This window comes from Rhamphochromis sp. 'chilingali', assembly GCF_963969265.1.
Source record: "Rhamphochromis sp. 'chilingali' genome assembly, chromosome: 6".
NCBI classification, from domain to species: Eukaryota; Metazoa; Chordata; class Actinopteri; order Cichliformes; family Cichlidae; genus Rhamphochromis; species Rhamphochromis sp. 'chilingali'.
This window is the reverse complement of record NC_137933.1, coordinates 35,850,963-35,869,782: the sequence shown is the minus strand read 5'-3', so window position 1 is coordinate 35,869,782 and position 18,820 is coordinate 35,850,963. Positions and strand designations below refer to the sequence as shown.

Sequence of the window (18,820 nt, the reverse complement as noted above, 5' to 3'; positions counted from 1 at the left end):
TTAATGACACGCGGGGCACTCGAGATAATTCTAAATATGTAGGAGCAGATGATGCAAAGACAGACAGCGTTATCAAAATGCTGTTTTATTTTTGCAAACGTATACATTCACCAGCTACTTTATTAAGTGTACCCGTCTAATATCGGATCAAACCCCCTTTCCCCTTTAGAACTGCCTCCTTTCTACATCGCATAGCTTCGACAAGCTGCTAGACACGTTCCTCTGAGACTTTGGACCGCATCGACATACTAGCATCACACCTCAGATTGCATTGCACGTTTGTCAGCTGCACGTCCATGATGTGAATCTCCTTTTCCACCACATCCCAAAGGGACTCTCTTGGATTGAGATCTGGTGACTGGGGAGGTTATTTGAGTATCGTGAAATCAGTTTGAAATGACCTAAGTTTGTGATCGGGTGTATTGTCGTGCTGGAAAAAGAAGATGGGTACACTGTGGTCCTAAAGGGATGAACACGATGATCACTACTAACACTCCAGTAGACTGTGACATTTAAATGATGCTCAATTAGTGCTAAGGGACCCAAAATGTGCCAGGAAAATGTCCCCCACACCATTGATAGAAAGCAGGGTGGATGTTTGCTTTCATGTTACTCCAAACTGTGACCATCCATCCATCCATCTTCATCCTCTTTATCCGAGACCGGGTCGCGGGGGCAGCAGCCTAAGCAAAGAGGCCCAGACCTCCCTCTCCCCAGCCACCTCCTCCAGCTTATCCGGGGGAACACCAAGGTGTTCCCAGCCGAGAGATATAATCTCTCCAGCGTGTCCTGGGTCTGCCCCGGGGCCTCCTCCCGGTGGGACATGCCTGGAACACCCCACCCAGGAGGCGCCCAGGGGGCATCCTTGTCAGATGCCCGAACCACCTCAGCTGGCTCCTTTCCTCCAGCTGGCACACCCTCACTACCTAAACGCATAGTGAGGGTGTGCTGGGAACGTCTAGCAGAGGCCCCAGTCCGCGAGATCTTCAACGCACACCTCCGGCAGAGCTTCAACAGCATTCCGAGGGAGACTGGGGACATTGAGTCCGAATGGACCATGTTCAGCATCTCCATTGCCGAAGCTGCTGCATTGAGCTGCGGCCGCAAGGTGGTTGGTGCCTGCCGTGGTGGTAATCCCCGAACCAAATCGTGGACTCCAGAGGTGAAGGGAGCCACCAGGCTGAAGAAGGAGTCCTATTGGGCTTGGTTAGCCTGTGGGACTCCGAAGGCAGCCGACAGGTATCGACAGGCCAAGCGGAATGCGGCTCGGGCAGTGGCTGAAGCAAAAACTCGGGTGTGGGAGGAGTTCGGAGAGGCCATGGAAAAAGACTTTCAGACTGCCTCGAAGAGATTCTGGCAAACCGTCAGGTGTCTCAGGAGGGGAAAGCGGTGCTCTACCTGCACTGTGTATAGTGCTGGCGGAGCGCTGCTGACGTTGACTGAGAAAATTGTCAGGCGGTGAAAGGAATACTTCGAGGACCTCCTTAATCCCACTGACACGTCTTCCGAGGAGGAAGCAGAGTCTGGGGATGAGGGGAATGACCCGCCAATTTCCGGGGGCGAGGTCACTGAGGCAGTTAAACAACTCCTTTGGTGGCAGAGCCCCTGGTGTTGATGAGGTCCGCCCCGAGTTCCTGAAGGCTCTGGACGTTGTAGGGCTGTCCTGGTTGACACGCCTCTGCAATGTTGCGTGGAGATCAGGGGCAGTACCTGTGGACTGGCAGACCAAACTGTGACCCTGCCATCCAAATGTTTCAGCAGACCAGACAACATTTGTCCAATCACCTATTGTCCAACTTTGGTAAGATTGTGCAAATTGTAGGCTCAGTTTCCTGTTTTTAGCTTATAGGAGCATCAACAGGTATGGTCTTTGCTGCTGTAGCCCATCTGCTTTAAGGTTCAGTATGTTGTGCATTCAAAGATCCTCCTCTACTCCCTCTCCCCTCCCCTTCACCTCAGCTTGAAGCAGTCGGACATCAACAAGGTATTTTCACTCAGAGAACTGCAGCTCACTGGATATTTTCTATTTTTTGGATCATTCACTGTGTACTCTAGAAATGTGTAGAAAAATCACAGCAGATCAGCAATTTCTGAAATTCTCAGAGCAATGCATGGTTGTTGGTGTCCGTCTGGCACCAACAACCATGCTTGTACCATGCAGGCTATTGTGCTAGTAAATGGTGATTGGTCTGTTAAGGATTTAGAACAGGTGATCCTACTTCATTGGCTCATCCATCCATCCATCCTGTTCAGGGTTGTGGAGGGACTGGAGCTTATATATTATATTTTTGGACTATACTTTATTTAGTCATTCTGATTAATCTCACGAGCATCCCTGTATGAAGTAGAAGGTTCCTAGATGAGATATAGTGCATCACTCAGAATTTATGTTTCAAAATATTTCTGCACCTTACGTTCACCACCCAATATTCAGATACAATTTCACCACTGCTGTACATCAATACTGCCTTGACAAAGGACATACAGCAGAACATAATGTATGCATTTATGTCTGGGTAAAAACAAAAACAGCAGCAAAAGGTTCATTTTCTGCCTCCGTCCAGACTTTCTTTGGCTGTTGCAGCCTGCGGGGAGTCGAGGTGACACAGGCAAACATGTTGATCACAGCTCAATAAGCAGCACCGAGGTCATCAAGAGCTTCTTTAAATGAGATGGGCTAACTGTTACCTCGGCAACAGGCTAGACCAATGCACAAACAGAGCATCCCCAGACAATATGAACGTGCACATGTCCGTATGCCGGCACATTTTCATGTGTCCATGTGTGGCTTTGAGACGCGTGTTTAGCAAAAGAGTGTTTGCTCAATGTCTAGAGGTGTGTGTGTGTGTGTGTGCCTGTGTGTGTGCATGTATGGGTGTCTGTGTGTGTTTTATTTTACCATTTTAGACCTCAGACTGCAGAATCATGGGTAGTTGTTTTGTCCTTTCTATTTTACAAAAAGGAGAAAATTGCTCTGCATTGCAGTCCATATAGTCCCAAGATCATTACTGATAATGGCAGCCTGTTTATAACAGTGAACATGTGATTTACTGAAGCAGAATGCCATGTGAAATCTTAAAAGTCATTAAAAAGATTTACAGGAGCTGACAGAGACGCTGAAGTCCTGTTTGGCTTACTATGACTAGTAAAAACTATAAGAGGCTCAGCCACCATTCATTGACAACACTGTTTTCTAGAAAATCTGAACCATTATATTCACCACATTTGTTGTGTCGGTTAATTCAGTTCATTTTGATTCATAGAGCGATAATTCTCAACAACAGTTGCCCCAAGACATGTTATATTGCAAGAAAAATACACTAAAATTTAAGAGAGAAAATCTCAACGAGGTGGTAGCAAAGTGGGAAAGAAGAATTCTCTTATAAGAGAAAGACAGGAAGACATCTCTGGCAGAGCCAGGCACAGGGAGGGGCAACCATCTGCCACAACCAGTTCAAAAGAGAAGAGGGAAAAGGATGAGCGTAGAGAAAGTCAGAGATGGCATCTTTGGAAAAGGTCAACAGTACCAAAGCAAGTTTAAAATGGAGCAGGTACCCAAATCGACATATGGAAATATATAATTGAAGCCCTGCTCTGTTGAAGGTGTCCAATGATATGCAATATTTCAGTCTGCTGGTTCCTGCTCCATTTTAGTCCTGCTTGATCTCAGTGCTGTTTTTGATACTGTCAGCCTTGTTTTTGACATGTCTGCAGGGTGAAGGCGGCTAGTAGCAGAACTAGTTTTAAATTGATTTTCCTCTTCTTTGAGTGATTGAAACTTCTCTGTCAGAAAGGGAAATGGTTGCTGGGGCATCCCAAGGATCTATTTTAAGTCCTCTTCTTTTTTAACAGTACATGTTAGCCTTTGGCTCCGTCTTTCCGAACCACAATATTCAGAATTGCTGAATGGCAATGGTGGCGCTGACAAAAAGACAGGAGGTTGAGCTGGAGGTGGCAGAGTTGAAGATGTTATGATTATCAGTGGAAGTGACAGTAGCTATATTGAGCAAATATGGAGCTGCCAGGCAGGAGGAAAATAGGAAGACCACAGAGAAGATTCATGGATGTAGTAAGGGAGGACATGTGGAAGCTGGCGTGACAGAAGAGAATGCTCAACGTAGGGGGAGATGGAGTAATGCTGCAGGTTGAACATATCCGGTCGTTAAGTCTGACGTCACTAGCCGTGTCTGGGCCTAAACTCTGCTGCAGGTCCATATATCAAACGATCACTATGGCATTACTGAGAGTTGAAAAACTGTCTAAAGTCTTTCATCTTTAATAAAATGATCAGCGTTCTGCTCTACCAGGTGTAACAATTGAGTTTAACATCCAGGCATCCATGAAAACGGAGTTTATGACATTTAACGGAGTTAGAATTTAGCAGGGAGTTAGCTCGCTAGCTTCTATCTAAATACAATATAGCATGTCCTGACTGCGGGGTTTTGGAAACAAATTAAAACGTACATCTCTGTTATCACTTCCAACATAAATGAAGACAGAAAACTAAACAGCAGTGACGTTTGTAGGGTTACTGAAGTTTGGCTAGCTGGTATATAATGATGTGCTACGTGACCGCTAGCGACACAGCTATGTTAGCATAATATAAGCGGTATATTAAGATTAGCGGTAATAAAAGCCGAGGGAGGTCAACAGTGATCACTGACTGTTTTAGGAGCTTTTTGAGTTTAAATAGAAGAAAATACAAAACATTAAACATGTTAACAACACAAAAGCCATATTAAACGCAGACTACTTTAGGCCCGGAAGTAGGATTCGTCACGTCATCACTTAACGACCGGATAGACATAAAAAAGATAACAGATATAGCACCTGGGTCTGAAAAGCAAAGCAAATTGGAAGTGCTGTAAAACTTGTACTTTTTAATGGCCAAACTGGGAGCCAACCCTCAGCTGTCGTGCTTTGTGACCTCAGTAAACACTTATCTGATGAAAGTGTTTACTGAGGTCATGTTAAAGTGAATAGAACATGAAGTTAATTTTGTAAATTACGGTCATTATTAGAGTCAGAAAGAAGGATTATCCAGCGTCTGCTCCGCTTGAGTAAATGACAGTCAGTTGCACGTCTTTGTCACTTGCTCCCTGCATCCAGCTTTAAAACACCACGAGTGTAATGGCAAAAATACCCTCTTATTAGGTTTCATAATGGGACTTTACTGACCAAGAGGTAACATCACAGTGGCTCCATCCATCTTTCATACTGTCTAGGGTTGTCAGCAAATGAGCCAGCTAACAAAATGCATCCGCACAAAGAAAAACACTGCTCCTTCTAAGGGGTTTCTGGATGTGCTAATATTTCAGTGCCATCCTTGAAAGGGGTTGAACTGTAGCAAAACCCCATCTGCATGACTGATGGTGAATGGCAGTAATAGCTAAATGTTTATTTTCATTAGCCAGATAAAAACCTTTGTCTTAGTCCTGTTTTCTCATGAATGAGAGCAAAAAACATGTAAACATAGTAATTGGGAACTTGGAAGGTCACAGCTGTGCACAAAGGATATTTGTATATATGTGGCCAACTCTGCGCTTCACAGAACTGCTGTGAGACTGGCTAAAAATGCCAGGATATCGCCTACTAAATCATTGCAGTGAATTAGATAAAGTTATTAACATAATGGTTTTCTAGTGTGAACAGCTTGTGAGCTTTACATTGTGCTATAGTGATGGTGCTTCTTGAAGTACACTGCCAGCTGGTTTTTGACTACAGTGTGGTCCTTAAGTGTGGTGGCAGCTTCCTGCACACTGTTTGAGCCTTCTAGCCATTGGAAAGTGTGTGTGTGTGTGTGTGTGTGTGTGTGTGTGTGTGTGTGTGTGTGTGTGTGTGTGTGTGTGTGTGTGTGTGTGTGTGTGTGTGTGCAGGGTCATTGAGGAGTAATAGGATTGCTCGGCCCCGCTCCTTCTCTGGACACCCTGGCAAAGACAGGCCTCCTAAATCATCCTCACATCTCTGAGCAAGATGGAGGACCTGGCATAGGCTCTCCCCGCCCTGTATCCCCGCTGCAGCCGTAACTACTCACCCGCTGTGGTGCTGTGATTTTCCTGCAACCTGCAGGAAGACTGGAATAATATCTACTCAGCATTCTGTAAATATCCGCTGGGAGAAAGTACTCCTGTTCATCGCAGCTGTGCCACATTTAGTGTTTAGGGGCTCGGCTGCTCATCCTAAACTTCTGCTGTTTGTTATTGAACTTTTCATCCTATGACTCCTAAGAAGGATGCGACACGTTAGGTGAAGGAGCCTACTCAGCTGCTGTAATTTATTATTCATGTTCTGTACGCGCTTTCTCCTGTTCAGGGTCGTAAAGAGGCTGAAGCCATTTAAACCTGATGTCTGCATATGACAGCTTTTGCTGGTAAAAAGAAATAGAAAAAAACGCTTTGAGACAATGAGGACTTGTTTCAAGATACTTCTTTTAAATTCAAGACATTAAGGTAGTTCAGTCAAGTGGCACAGAAAGTCAAAGTTGCCCTTTTTTCTTCTTTCTTATGTGTTTAGTCCCAAATGGGAAGCAGTATTGGCCCAGAACATAAAAGCAGTGGTTGGGTCTTTATGTATTTTTGATGAAAACAAATGCAGAGGTCCGCAGACACCAAAGTGTCACCAAAGATTTCTTTTAAAAAAAGAGCAGATTACAGATTATTGTAGTCCATCCTTACTAGACCAGATAAGACATGCAGCATAATGTGAGCATGACGAGTAAAAACCAATCAGGTCAAGTGAGATATCGTGTGAATGGCACAGATGGACAGCATGAAAATATAATGCCTCTGGCCACGGCTGTCGCCAGCAGGGACAGTGTGCCACTCAGCCTCGCCCACAGTTTTCCCAGCAGTTACTTGCTTATTGTAACAAGAAAAAAAAATCCACAGCAGCCCCAGAAGGATTATCCACGTAGATCTCCATTTCAAAAGAGATGTTTGTAAAACTAATGTGACAGGAAGCTTCCAGCTGGAAATAAGGCCATTTTGACACACTGCCTGTTATTAATTTCAACCCATGAAAGTTCCTCCTCGACAGTGTCGATGTTATGGACGGGCTCTGGGGGCCCAGGACCATCCTAAAGGTCACTATGCCCCATCAGCTGAATTCTAATGATGTGTTTTTGGAACTGTAAGTAAAACTCTGTTGTATTTTTGGTAATGAGAGGTTAACCATCCACATTCCTGATAAGATTTTGCAGTAACAAACAAAGTTTATTACTGGTTAATGTAACTTGTTGCATCTGCAGCAAGATGGTGGCATGACCGAGCAGGACTTTGGAGCACATGGGGGGATGCAAGTAAAACTTTGCAAAGTACCCCTCATGTCTCTTTGGAACTAAAAGGAGGTGATTCATCAGCTTGTGAGGCTAGTTTTAAAACTAGCTGATCTCACTCGATTTCACTCCAAAATTGCTAAACAAATGGAAATGCGCTGAGGGTGTTCAGAATTTAAAGTCAGTGACCCAAACGTCCCAGTGTGTGGTGAGTTCATTAATCTACTTCTGCAGTCAGAGAAAATGTCTCTCCTGCTTTTTTACACTATACTTTACACTTTCTTAACATTTGTAACTGTGGCGAGATTTGTTAAAATGGGATGCTAACTCATCCTTGGAATAAAACTGTCAACTGTTCCTTTATCACAACAAAATGCTAAACAGCATCCACCTTTAAATCACCTAGAAAGTGGCCACCGAGAAAGTGCTCTCAGCAATGAATAACTTGAAGCCTTAATAGAATTTAATTCAATTCCATTCAGTTTTATTTATACCGCATTCACAACAATAGTCACCTCAAGGCGCTTTACATTGTAAGGTAGACCCTACAATAATACATAGAGAAAAACCCAACAATCATATGACCCCCTATGAGCAATCACTTTGGCGACAGTGGGAAGGAAAAACTCCCTTTTAACAGGAAGAAACCTCCGGCAGAACCAGGCTCAGAGAGGGGCGGGGCCATCTGATGTGACCATTTGGGGTGAGGGGAGTAAGACTAGATAAAAGACATACAAAAGAGCCAGAGATTAATAACAAGTAATGATTCAATCTAAACAGGATTCAAACACAAATATATTTTCAGTGCTTGATGATAGGTGATTAGGTTTTGGGACTTTTTTGTGTGTTTTTTTTCCACATCCACAGGTTGATTATACAGTGCACAGATCAGCGTCTCCTAAATTTTGATGCTGAACCCGTCTGGATATTTTCTTAATGTGACTTGATTGGCCGATGCCTGTGCTGGCTTGAAATGTAACTTTTTAGTGCAAATAACCAGAAAAAAAGTCTTGCAGTGGATCCACAATTCAGTCCGGTAACATGTGACATCACTGCATGTAAAGTGAGTACGAAGAGCACTGACGGCTAATCCTGTCTAAGAGGAACGTCTGGAGCTTCTGGATTGGGTTAATTTGAAAATGTCAGAGATTACAGCACATTTATTGCCCCGAATGGCTAAAATTGGTTCCTGCAGGTTTGTGGTTTTATATTGTGGTATTTCTCCTTTGACTCATGAAGGAAATATGAGTACGTCTTCCACTCCTGAAGATCTGCTGGTGATGGTCTTATTAGTGTTTCTGAGTTCTGTTTTCTACTGACCAAAGGCCAAGTGAGTGGAACGAGCTGCAGAGAGATTATTTCTCAGTGAAAGTGAAGCCTTTTGCTGTAACACATCAGTCTATTGGAAAGTGGTGATGCTTCGATAAAGTTGGCCGTTCTAGTTCAGCTCAATTCAAAGCCGCTTTCAAACTATCAATTAGACAGATTTAGACAGTTATCATGTGACGGTAATTAGCTCAACAATGCCAAATTTATCTTATCAGCAGCAGATAATTAATAAATCTGAGAATGTACCATGAAGTTTATCGTTAGTCACTCAAGCCTCACAGAGTTATCAGCATGAGCAGCACGGCTGTTCTCCTCTTCTTCTAAGCTATGATGAAAATTTTAATTTGGAATATTTACATATTCATGCTTTTATTTCCCCTCTTTCCCTCTCTGCCTCCCAGCTTCCACTTTTCACTCGAGGCTGTGTGGTTTTCTGTCACTGCACGTCACAGGCAGACTTGCTGTTTGCTGCTCCAAACAGAGATAGGTGAACTTTTACAGGGGTTTGGACCAAGAAACAGAATTTGCACTGCACCTTATCAGGCTACCAACACGGCTGAGTCTTATCAGCTGGTATTTTGTCTCTGGAGCTTATATGTGGAATGAGCAAAATGGGGAAATATTTAGAAAGATCCCATGGTGATGAACTGGGCATAGCATACAAGATCCTACAGTTAAGGGGGAAAAAAGCCTCCGCAGTCGAGGTTTCCAGAGGCAAAACACCGCCGAGCATGGAGAGATTAAAGCAGCTGGCTCTTTATTTATCAGGAGAAACGAGTGCTGCCGTGTGCCACCACTGCTGTCAATCCATCAAGATCTCTGTCAGCATTTTCCTCTGGTGGTGTTCAAACTGCAGCACGACAACAGGAAATCAAAGCATTAGCACAATTTAGTGATAGCAATTTAATTGCCTCTGGAACAAAAATTGGATTAATGAGAATGATTTTTTTTTCATTATTGTGATAAAGCTTCCAAAACAAAACAGACACAGTTGCTGCAGTCAGGACCAGAATACTGATCAGGATAAAGGGGAGAGAAAGAATCCCAGTTAAAAACTGTACTCATTACCAGCCTGGATTATGTACTGGGCAAAGTGGGCAAAAATCAAGGATGGTCAATTGGATTATAGTTTTATTAACCTGACAGTGTGGGTCTACATGGCAGACTACCCTGTTAATACACATGGTGGTATAAGTACATGTGTTAGTTCTAAAGTCTAATAGAGCTTTCTTATTGGTAGGCAGTGTCCAGATGTGAAACGCTCACACTTATTTATTACGAGATGACACAGCCTGAGGGTTGGAAATGTGCGAACAGCCACCTTCCTAATGGCAGCGGATCCAGTGAGTGTGCTCGGTCGTGCAGGTAGGCCAGAGGTCTTTAGCATGAAGCAAGACGGGGGGCTTAGCATAGTCACCTCAGGTTTGAATCCATGTTTTCAGTGTTATGAAGGTGGCTTAAAGATGAAGCTGTGATACCAATAAGTACCCTATCATACCATAAACATGCACGTTTGCAAGCTTCCCAAAATGATTTTCTGTATCCCTTACGTTGATATAATGTTGATGGTTTTTGCTTTTACAACATCGTTTAATGTAGTTTGATTTAGAACAGGGGTGTCAAACTCCAGTACTTGAGGGCCGGTGTCCTGAAACTTTTCCATGTGTCCCTGTGCCAACATACCCGCATAAAATTAGTAGCAAGAGTATAGAACTTGACTGCCTGCTGAAGTGGCAACCCCTAACCCTACTCATGTAAAATGTGTTTGGAAAAATTTTGTTCTAAAAGTACTTTTATTGCATCGTGTTCATTCACTTATGAGCTGCTGTAACATGAATCAAATTGTCAACTCAGTTCTACAGAGTCTTGCTAATGACTTACTAATTTTATTCAGGTGTGTTGCAACAGAGACTGGAGTTTGAGACAGCAGTGAGTCGAAACCTGAGCACTGTACTTTGAAACAACTTAATTTTTCAAACCTTTCTTCATCACACTTGGTACCCAAACTCAGGTGGGGGTGATGATATCGTCCCCCTGACCTGTCGTCCGGCTCCTTGCCGTAGCATGTGTCGTCAGTCTCTAGCTGTGAGATCAGTTATCAGTTATCAACAACAACAAGATCCCAGTTGTTGTTGTTTGTGAATGTTGGGTATCGAAAATTCCATTCCATATTCCAATTCCAGTAGGCTTGGTTAGCATGTGTCTAGCCTAGGACCCTTACTGGATACGAACTTGCGACTCCCACTCCGAAGGCGTGTATTACACTTAACAATATAATGTTCTGTTAAATCAAATTAATTTACTTTTGGAAATCCTGCTAAATAATGAAAGTGGTGCATTTTAAATTCTGTGAGTATCGTTCGTTGGTAAAATAATAATTAGAAAAAATGTTGAGGACAAATAAGTCAGCAAATCTAATAAGTTATTGGGGCAGAAACTAATTTGAAAATCTTCCCCCTGAAGGCACAAAAACATACTGTTCTCTCAAGAACTGCAGTGATGTCTTTTTTCTTTTTCTTTTTACAAAAAGATGAGAACTTTCAGAAAGTTGGACTTTTTTTTTTTTAAACTACAAGTCTTCGTTCTGTATGAAGTCAAAAAGGGAGGACCTTGATATCGTCCTCTCAGACGCCCCACCATTCTGCTGTTCAAACCATCTGTTTCCATTGGGCTCGAACTGTAACATCAGCAGTCTTGTAAGTTCACTACAAGTCACGCTATGTGACACGCATAAACTTTTTTGTTTTCTTTTTCTTGCAGCCTCTTGTAGAATCTGCAGAATGAAGGCAAAGATGCACCACTGTTACTTCTCTGCATTCCCCATGGTTCGATCACAACAACAGCTGGAGGACAAATATACAAGCAAGTATCTGCTGCCAAAATTGAACTAGATTTTTCTTCTTTGCTACATCTAGTTTGATTTATTTATTTATTTTTTAAGTACAGAAACCAGGAGAAACAGTATACAAGATGGGTGTAGTCTCTGGGTCTCCTGGTTTCAAAAACACTTGTAATAGTAAAACAGAAAACCAGACCTCCTCACTCTTGTGACCTCTGTAACCAAGTTTCTGATGATTTTGTCCTCAATCAGTAGTTTCAGGTCATAGTGAATAAAAGATGAGATCATCTGTAAACGATGTCCATCGCTAGAGTGAGAAAGGAGTCGTTATTCAGGGTGTACTCTGAATACCACCCTTTTAAACAGTAACTGTAACGGAATACAGTTACTCATATTTTGTCTTTTAAATACGTAATGCGGTACATGTATTCCGTTACTCCCCAACACTGGCTGTACATTACATTCCTATTGGTTGATTAGCAGACATCCTATTTTGTCACAATTCTTTCATGTTGGTTACAGTGTATACAAACTGAAGCTTGACCAAGACAGAACAAAAAAAGAATAGCTGTAAAAAAAAATAACCCACAAATACTCAGGATGTCAATTGTGGTATTTTTTTATTATGAGAGAAATACACCTTTACATTGTTTATCACCTTGTTGGTGAGAATAAAACATAAATAAAACATTCTTACAAAATGCTTCAATAAATCACAAGTCAATTATTTTTTACAAGTAATTTGTATTATACATAAATCATATTTACACATTTGCCCTTTTTTTTTCTTCTTTTTTTTTTTTACATTGCTGAGAACGAAACAACTGTGTACCAGTTGAATAGTACAAACATTTCCTTCCTTTCAAAGCAGAGGTATAAAAGCTCTCCTCTCTCCTGAGAAGACGCTGGGTTCTACTCTAGTGCATTTTATCATTAAGATTTAAGGCTACGCAGGGTTCACCTAATGGACACACTCGTCTCTCGGACAGGCTTATCATCATCACTGGTGAGGGAGTTCATTTTCCCGACTTGTGTCTGCTGATTGTCCCTTACAGAGGTCTGTGGTTCTGCCCAGTCGCTTCCTCCAACCTTTTTATTCCCCCCACATTAAAGCTGCTGCTGACTGGTTACACTGAATAACCAATTACAATCTCTGACAACTTATTTGTTTCTGCAGTCAATTACAAATGCCGTGGGGAAAAATGTCGCAGAGTGTGAGAGCCCACGCTCATCACATTATCTCTGACCTGCTGAGAAAAAAATACATCAATTTCTCACAGCAGGAGTCACAGGGGGAAAAAAACAAAACAAAAAACTAAACAGTTTCATACTTTCTGGTTGTTGCTGTTGTGTGAGGGAGGGAAATTATTTAGTTATAGGTGCAGTGCTCCCTAGTGGTCAAAACACACCTTAAAGCAACACCAAAAGTCTACCCCTCTCCGTTTCTTTGACAGGATTACACCAAAGCCATAAACAAAAGACATGAAGCAACTAATTGGCAGGCCGCATAAGCCTCTTACAAGACACACTATAATAAACCAGCCTGGATGTGAAGTCAAATCCTCAACACAAGACAGCGAGTTAACAAACAAGCACTTAAACGTGAGAAAAAGAGGCAGCAAGGAAGCAGTTCGGCAATGCTGCTCTGCCTTTCATGGGAAGAGGATCCTTTTTAAACGTCTCTTTGTCCTTCCTACCTGTCCCGCAGGTAGTCCTGCCCACAGCGTGAGCTTCGCAGGTCTTAAATATTAAGACGGGTCATCTTTGAAAAACTCCATAAAAGCTCACAGCCCCTTATTTAATCCACTTAAACACTTTAACCGTCTTTGGATCATTTTGCCCTTCATTAAAAAAAAAGAAATCATATTTCCTCGTATCTCACACCGATTAAAAATAAACGTGTTAACATTTTTAGGACAAAGTGCTCAAAAACACTGATGAGTGCTGACTAATCTGAAATGATCAGAGACTCACGAAACAACAACAGAACATATTTGTAGCTAATGTCCACTCTCATTCCCTCTAAGCGGTTGCTTTGTCCGTAAATTAACGGCCTCCGTTCCTACGACCAGCAGCTGTGTGCATCTGCAGAATCTATTATGGGAACTGAAAGGAGGCGAAAGAGAGAGTTGATCTCTTTAACACACAGAAACCATTAGTATGCTACCTGAAGAGTTACATGCAATTAAAAAAACGAAGGAAAGCCCTGCTTGTCGGCGTTCAGATGAAAGATGAGGGCTGCATAAAAGCCCATTGACAGGCAGATGAAACGACAATCGAGCCAATATCCATCCAAGACTCTAAAACACACTAAAGGATATGAATTGAGCCATTAGACAGAGAGAGATAACTCTCAATCCTTTCATTACTGAGCGTCTAAGAAAATACACATCTGAAGAGCTTCACTCCAAATTGGAGATAGCCATAATTCAAATAAATTAAAACCTCATTAAGGAACATGATTGATGGCATGAAGTCATCATTAAGGATTACACAAGTTAGCCAATTCCCTTTTGCTTGCAAACTGGGGACAGACTCGGCGGATCTAATCGCATCTGCTTTTTGAACACTCGACGCGAACGCCGGGCTATGATTCACTGCGACTGAAGCACTGAAACGGCTTTGGACTCTCTCTGATTAAGAAATGTTGCTAGGACCCGTAAGTTCCCCCCCCCCCGTGGGTTCAGTCATCAATTAGCTGTCAATGAATATGATTAGGTGTGAGGAGTTTCCAGTGCCACAGGGAGCTCGCTGACATTCACAGTGGCATTTGGATTTGTCTGTGTCTTTGAACGTGTGGTTAAAGTCGCATGGAAAAGGCCCTGCTTCTGTAAATTAACATCACAGCCTGCTGGTGCGGGGCTCTAGGAAAAAAGGCAGCCGTAACACACGAGCCCCTGACAGACTTGGAAGAGCCTGAAAGCCAATTCGCTGTGAAACGCTTTCAGCGTGATACTGAGCTGTCACAGATGTCTGATTTTTCAAAATGAAGAAATTCGAACCATTTATTTGGAAAAGGAAAAGATGAATTTTGGACATAGAATAACGAAAAAGTGCAGAGCCAGTCCATCCTTCCCACTTTAGCTACTGAACTGAATCCTAAACGCACACCACAGCAGAGCCTAATATATCCTAATTCCCAACAAACTAAAAGCTGTGGTATTTGATTTTAAAATGTATCTTCTTCCATGTAATGTTAAACAGCTCTATGTTATGACATGGAAAATTAACTAAAAGCCTTTTCAAGGTGATTCAAAAAGCCTGTGTGCGCAGGTGAATGTGTTACTACTTGGCAGCACATTCCACCGTCAGAGTGGTTTGATGGGTTCATGGTAATGATGATGAGGAGGAGGAGGAGGAGGAGAGCCACTTGTCTCAGCAGAAAAAAATCTCTCCATCCAGAGGCGGCTCTGGAAGGGGCTGGGAGTCTGTGAAGAGGAGAACAGGAGTCAGCATCACCCCGAAAACACAGGATTTTGATTTCTGATCAGTTGCCGGTGACGTTTCACCTTATACACATCAGGATTTTGCAACCCACAAATATTCTCTAAATGCCAAAACGAGAACTAAATGCTTCCAAAATGCAACTCATGGCTGAAATTTAGTAACAGCAACATATTTGCAGAAACTCCCAGCTTGTTTTTCTTCAAGGACAATAGGCTTGTCCTCCATTTTCCATTGCTGGAGGCCAAAAGAGAAACCACAGTCTACGAGAGAATCTGAGTTATAAGGCTTTTGTAACATAGTGTCACCAAATTTTGCACAGAAATTGAAATATGAGTTCCAAATAATTCAGAGTTGCCCGTATCACTGCTGCAAGAACACTTGTCTGAATAGTGTCCACACTGCATGAACCCGGGAGGTCAGAGTTCCTGCAACACAGGGTGTGCCTGTGTGCCTCAGGGTGAGTACTGTCCAGCACCAGCAGCCTTTACATTTACAGTGATTAGCCCAGAAGCAGCAACTGGCAAATTTGTGTTGGAACTGAACACAGAGAAAAAGACCAAGAATAAAGTCCAGGCTTTATTAAGCCTTTATGCCTCTAAGCTGTTATGGAAGTAACACAAGTGAAAATGTTCAAAATTCTATAGCATTTCCTCTAATCTTTCTGAGCCATCCAGGAAATTATAGTGGGGAAAATGCAAGAGAAAATGGTGACGCTGAAATGGAATTACACCCAAAGAAGATCTGAAATGGTTTAGTGGACACCCTTTTTGTCACTGATGTTTATTTGCTGCTAATTTAAACATAAACAATTCATTACTCAAGGGTGGTGGTTGTCATCAGTGACACCGTAGCTTCTGTTTAAGCTCTTAGTAACACGTACTGAAAACTGTTACTGGTGGAGTTGTATAATGAAGCTGGCCAGTATGGGTTAACTGCATAGTCTAAATTCAACACTATAGTATCTCTTTTTGAACTCTGCTGCCATTAAGAGACCCACAACACACAGCAAACACACTGCTGCAGTCACAGCTGGGTAGGATATTAGCGTTCCCCTTTGGGCACTTTAATGCAAACACAAAATAAACTCCTAAAGATATGTTGTTACCAACAGGGAGTCCCAACTGTGTGGCCTTATGCTGGCTCACTGCTCATTTCAGAACCATCAGTTCACATCTACATGTAGTTCATGTGTTTTATAACAAGTGTAGTTCTTCTGTGTCAGACATAAGCTCACTTCTAACAGTGTTCAAGATCCCCCTAAAAATGTAGGACAGTTGAATAATTTACTTTTGTGACTAATTTAATATTGTAACAAATTTAAGCTCCATGTGAGACCTCGTGACAGCCTGAGCAGATCTGAGCATGTGACCAAAATTACACGTCTGCTTCTCACTGAGCTCACAGTTTTTTCAAGTCTGCTTTAAAACAAGATTGGCTTCAGATCATTCTGATCAATTTCATTGTGACAGAACATATCAGGCCAACAGCTGACACAGAAAGTGGTTTAATATGGTGCAATATAGTGTTTACATGCAGGGATGCACAATGTATTTCTAATCACTGATCAGCTCTCTAAAGGTGGATTTTCTTTTTAAGTGTTATTTATTCATTAAGCATTTGCATTTTAAAAAATTCAAAAAGGAGCTGTTCAGATCAGAAGCAGACATTTCTACAAAGAGCAGAAGCATACGTCACCGCATATGTACATCAACATTGTGGACTTGTGCAGGAAAAATGCTCAAATTTTCTTTAATTGGATTAGGAAACGGAATATTTCTCCACTCTGAATCCAATGCAAATGTAACTAATTCTGGACCCGTTTCTTTCTGGCTGAGGTATTTATATGGAGCCTTTTTATTCTGTTTGTAGTTCTAATGCAGTTAGACTAGAAACACCATCATGCATGTAAACTGGGCAGTAGGAAAACAGGAAACTCCCTGTTCATGTTCTTCCAATAGGGGAAAACAAAAGATAAAATCTAGTCTTCGTGTTTGTAATGTATATTCCAACGTTAGCCAGGTGCATATATCAACTCAAGCGGCTCTCTCCTAAAATATCTTCTTTTTAGTTTACATTTTCATTCTGTTTCCTGAGGCAGTGTCATCAAACTGAGCTGTCGTGGTGGGATAGTAACACAAAGATTGAATTTTGCACCAAAAAAAAAAGGTAAAACTTTGAAACATTCTCCTTTCATACGTCTAACTCCGACTTGGCTTCAGATTAGATACTTAAGAGCATACATTTAAACAGAATAAACAGTTTGGATTTTGTCTCCAATCATTTCCGTGGTGGTTTCTCTGAAGTGCTGCAGTTTAGCAGAAAACAATTCTAACTTTATAAGGTCAAAAAAATTATTATTTTTTCTACATTAGTCATAAAGAACACTAACTTTTTTGGCTGGTTGTGACAGATGATGCACTGTGGCAGGAAACAAAAAACTACCTTGAAACTTTGCACTAAGCTGTAGACCTGACATATCCTTCCTTCTTCTTCCATTATCCATCCATCCACATGTCTACCAATAATGTCTCCTTTTCAATAATAACTAAACACAGTACATCCTTGACAAAAAGCACTCCACTCCAACCTGCTGACTCACTGTGAAACACTGAACAATTCGACTCGATCCAGCCAGTTTATCATCTTATACCTGCTGACTGTGCGCTCCCCCCTTTGGCCTTTTTCTTCTTCTTCTCCTTCTCCTTCCCATCTTTGCCCTTGTTCTTGGCTAGCTGCAGGAGGCTCTTTGAGATCTGGTTGTTGCCTTCGCTGCCCTTGAGGTTCGTGGAGGATGAGGTAAAGGGATTGAGGCCTTTCCCTTTGGGCTTGGACCGCTGGGGCTGCAGCCTCGGCAGAGAGGAGGAAGAGGAGGAGGAGAACTCCAGCGGGTCCAGCTCCAGAGACTGGGAGCTGCCAGCGAACTCATCAGACGTTGTAGAGGGAGTCCTCTGGAAAGGAAGGAACAAGAGGCGCTTAGGAAGATGAACAGCTGCGGTCTACATCTGTATGTGAATATGCATGAAAGGCTTTTTGCTAAATGATGAGCACGACTGTTTCTAGAAGAGCTCAGTTTTGGAAAATGATCATATTTAGATTTTTTGGAGAAACATAACAGTGCTGTTTGGTTTGCGTTGCAGCGACGCTCGCCAGTTAAAATGTGGCCAAGAGCTTTTTTAAATCCACTTTTAAGAGGACCCAAGTTCAAGCCTCTGCTGTAAGCATCCATAAACATCAACCAGGCTGGAGTGTCATTGAGTGCAAAAAATGAATCCCTCCAGGCTCACACCGTGTTCCCCTGCAGCTGAGGGGCGACAGAAGAGGCGGTTTCCCTGCAGGGATCAGCAGATCGTGTTATCATTATTATGATTTTCAGAGTGTCCCTGCTCACCTCAGCTAGACGCAGGTCCTCCATCTTGTTGAGGTGCCGCTGCATAGCCTCCCTGTCCCTCTCCAGCTTCCTCTGGGCATCTCTCAGTCTCTCCAGGTCCTTCTGGTACTCCTCCTTCTTGTTCTGCAGCTCCTGCTTCTCCTCCTCCAGGTCCTTCTGCCGCTTCAGGATTTCCTCCTCCTGCAGCGGTTGATACAAGTGTAGATTGATTTATTGAACTGACAGACACGTGAGGCGTCACATCGTATGTTTTCAGCTCCTTTCCTTTAGTGGAAACCTGCAATAACTGAGCCTGAATGAATAAAAGCTAATGACTGCCTGATTTAATATTGTGATCACATTCAGTGTCTCAACCTCTCCTTAATGCACGTTTCCCCATCAGGAAAAAATAAGCTGGAAAAAAAAAAACTGAAGTCTAGACTTTACCAATGCTGACTGAATAATTTCTTGTCTCCTCATATATTAAATCAACTTCATAACTCCACAGGTGCTGCTGCCTGCTGTGCATTATGAAGCTGATCACAACTGCATTTAACTTGTTGAT

General features: G+C 42.4%; 1 protein-coding gene and 1 long non-coding RNA gene across 5 annotated transcripts in view; one reads left to right on the top strand and one right to left on the bottom strand.

Moving 5' to 3' along the window:
- Positions 1 to 11,709, top strand: part of LOC308398244 — a 178,868-nt gene extending 167,159 nt beyond the window's left edge. The window contains exon 4 of the long non-coding RNA XR_013971907.1: positions 11,363 to 11,709. This is a non-coding gene — a long non-coding RNA (uncharacterized lncRNA). The remainder of the gene's footprint in view (positions 1 to 11,362) is intronic.
- Positions 11,710 to 12,044: 335 nt separating this feature from the next.
- The window catches only part of LOC308398566 (A-kinase anchoring protein 13), a 121,893-nt gene continuing 115,117 nt past the window's right edge, over positions 12,045 to 18,820 (bottom strand). For 3 of the 4 annotated variants that reach the window (XM_080885279.1, XM_080885281.1, XM_080885282.1), the window contains 3 exons: positions 18,277 to 18,460; positions 17,539 to 17,836; positions 12,045 to 14,869 (listed from right to left, as the gene is read on the bottom strand). In XM_080885279.1, coding sequence (XP_080741405.1) covers positions 14,817 to 14,869; positions 17,539 to 17,836; positions 18,277 to 18,460 — 535 coding nt within the window. In that variant the 3' untranslated portion in view covers positions 12,045 to 14,816. The remainder of the gene's footprint in view (positions 14,870 to 17,538; positions 17,837 to 18,276; positions 18,461 to 18,820) is intronic. The other variant, XM_080885280.1, reaches the window with a different exon arrangement.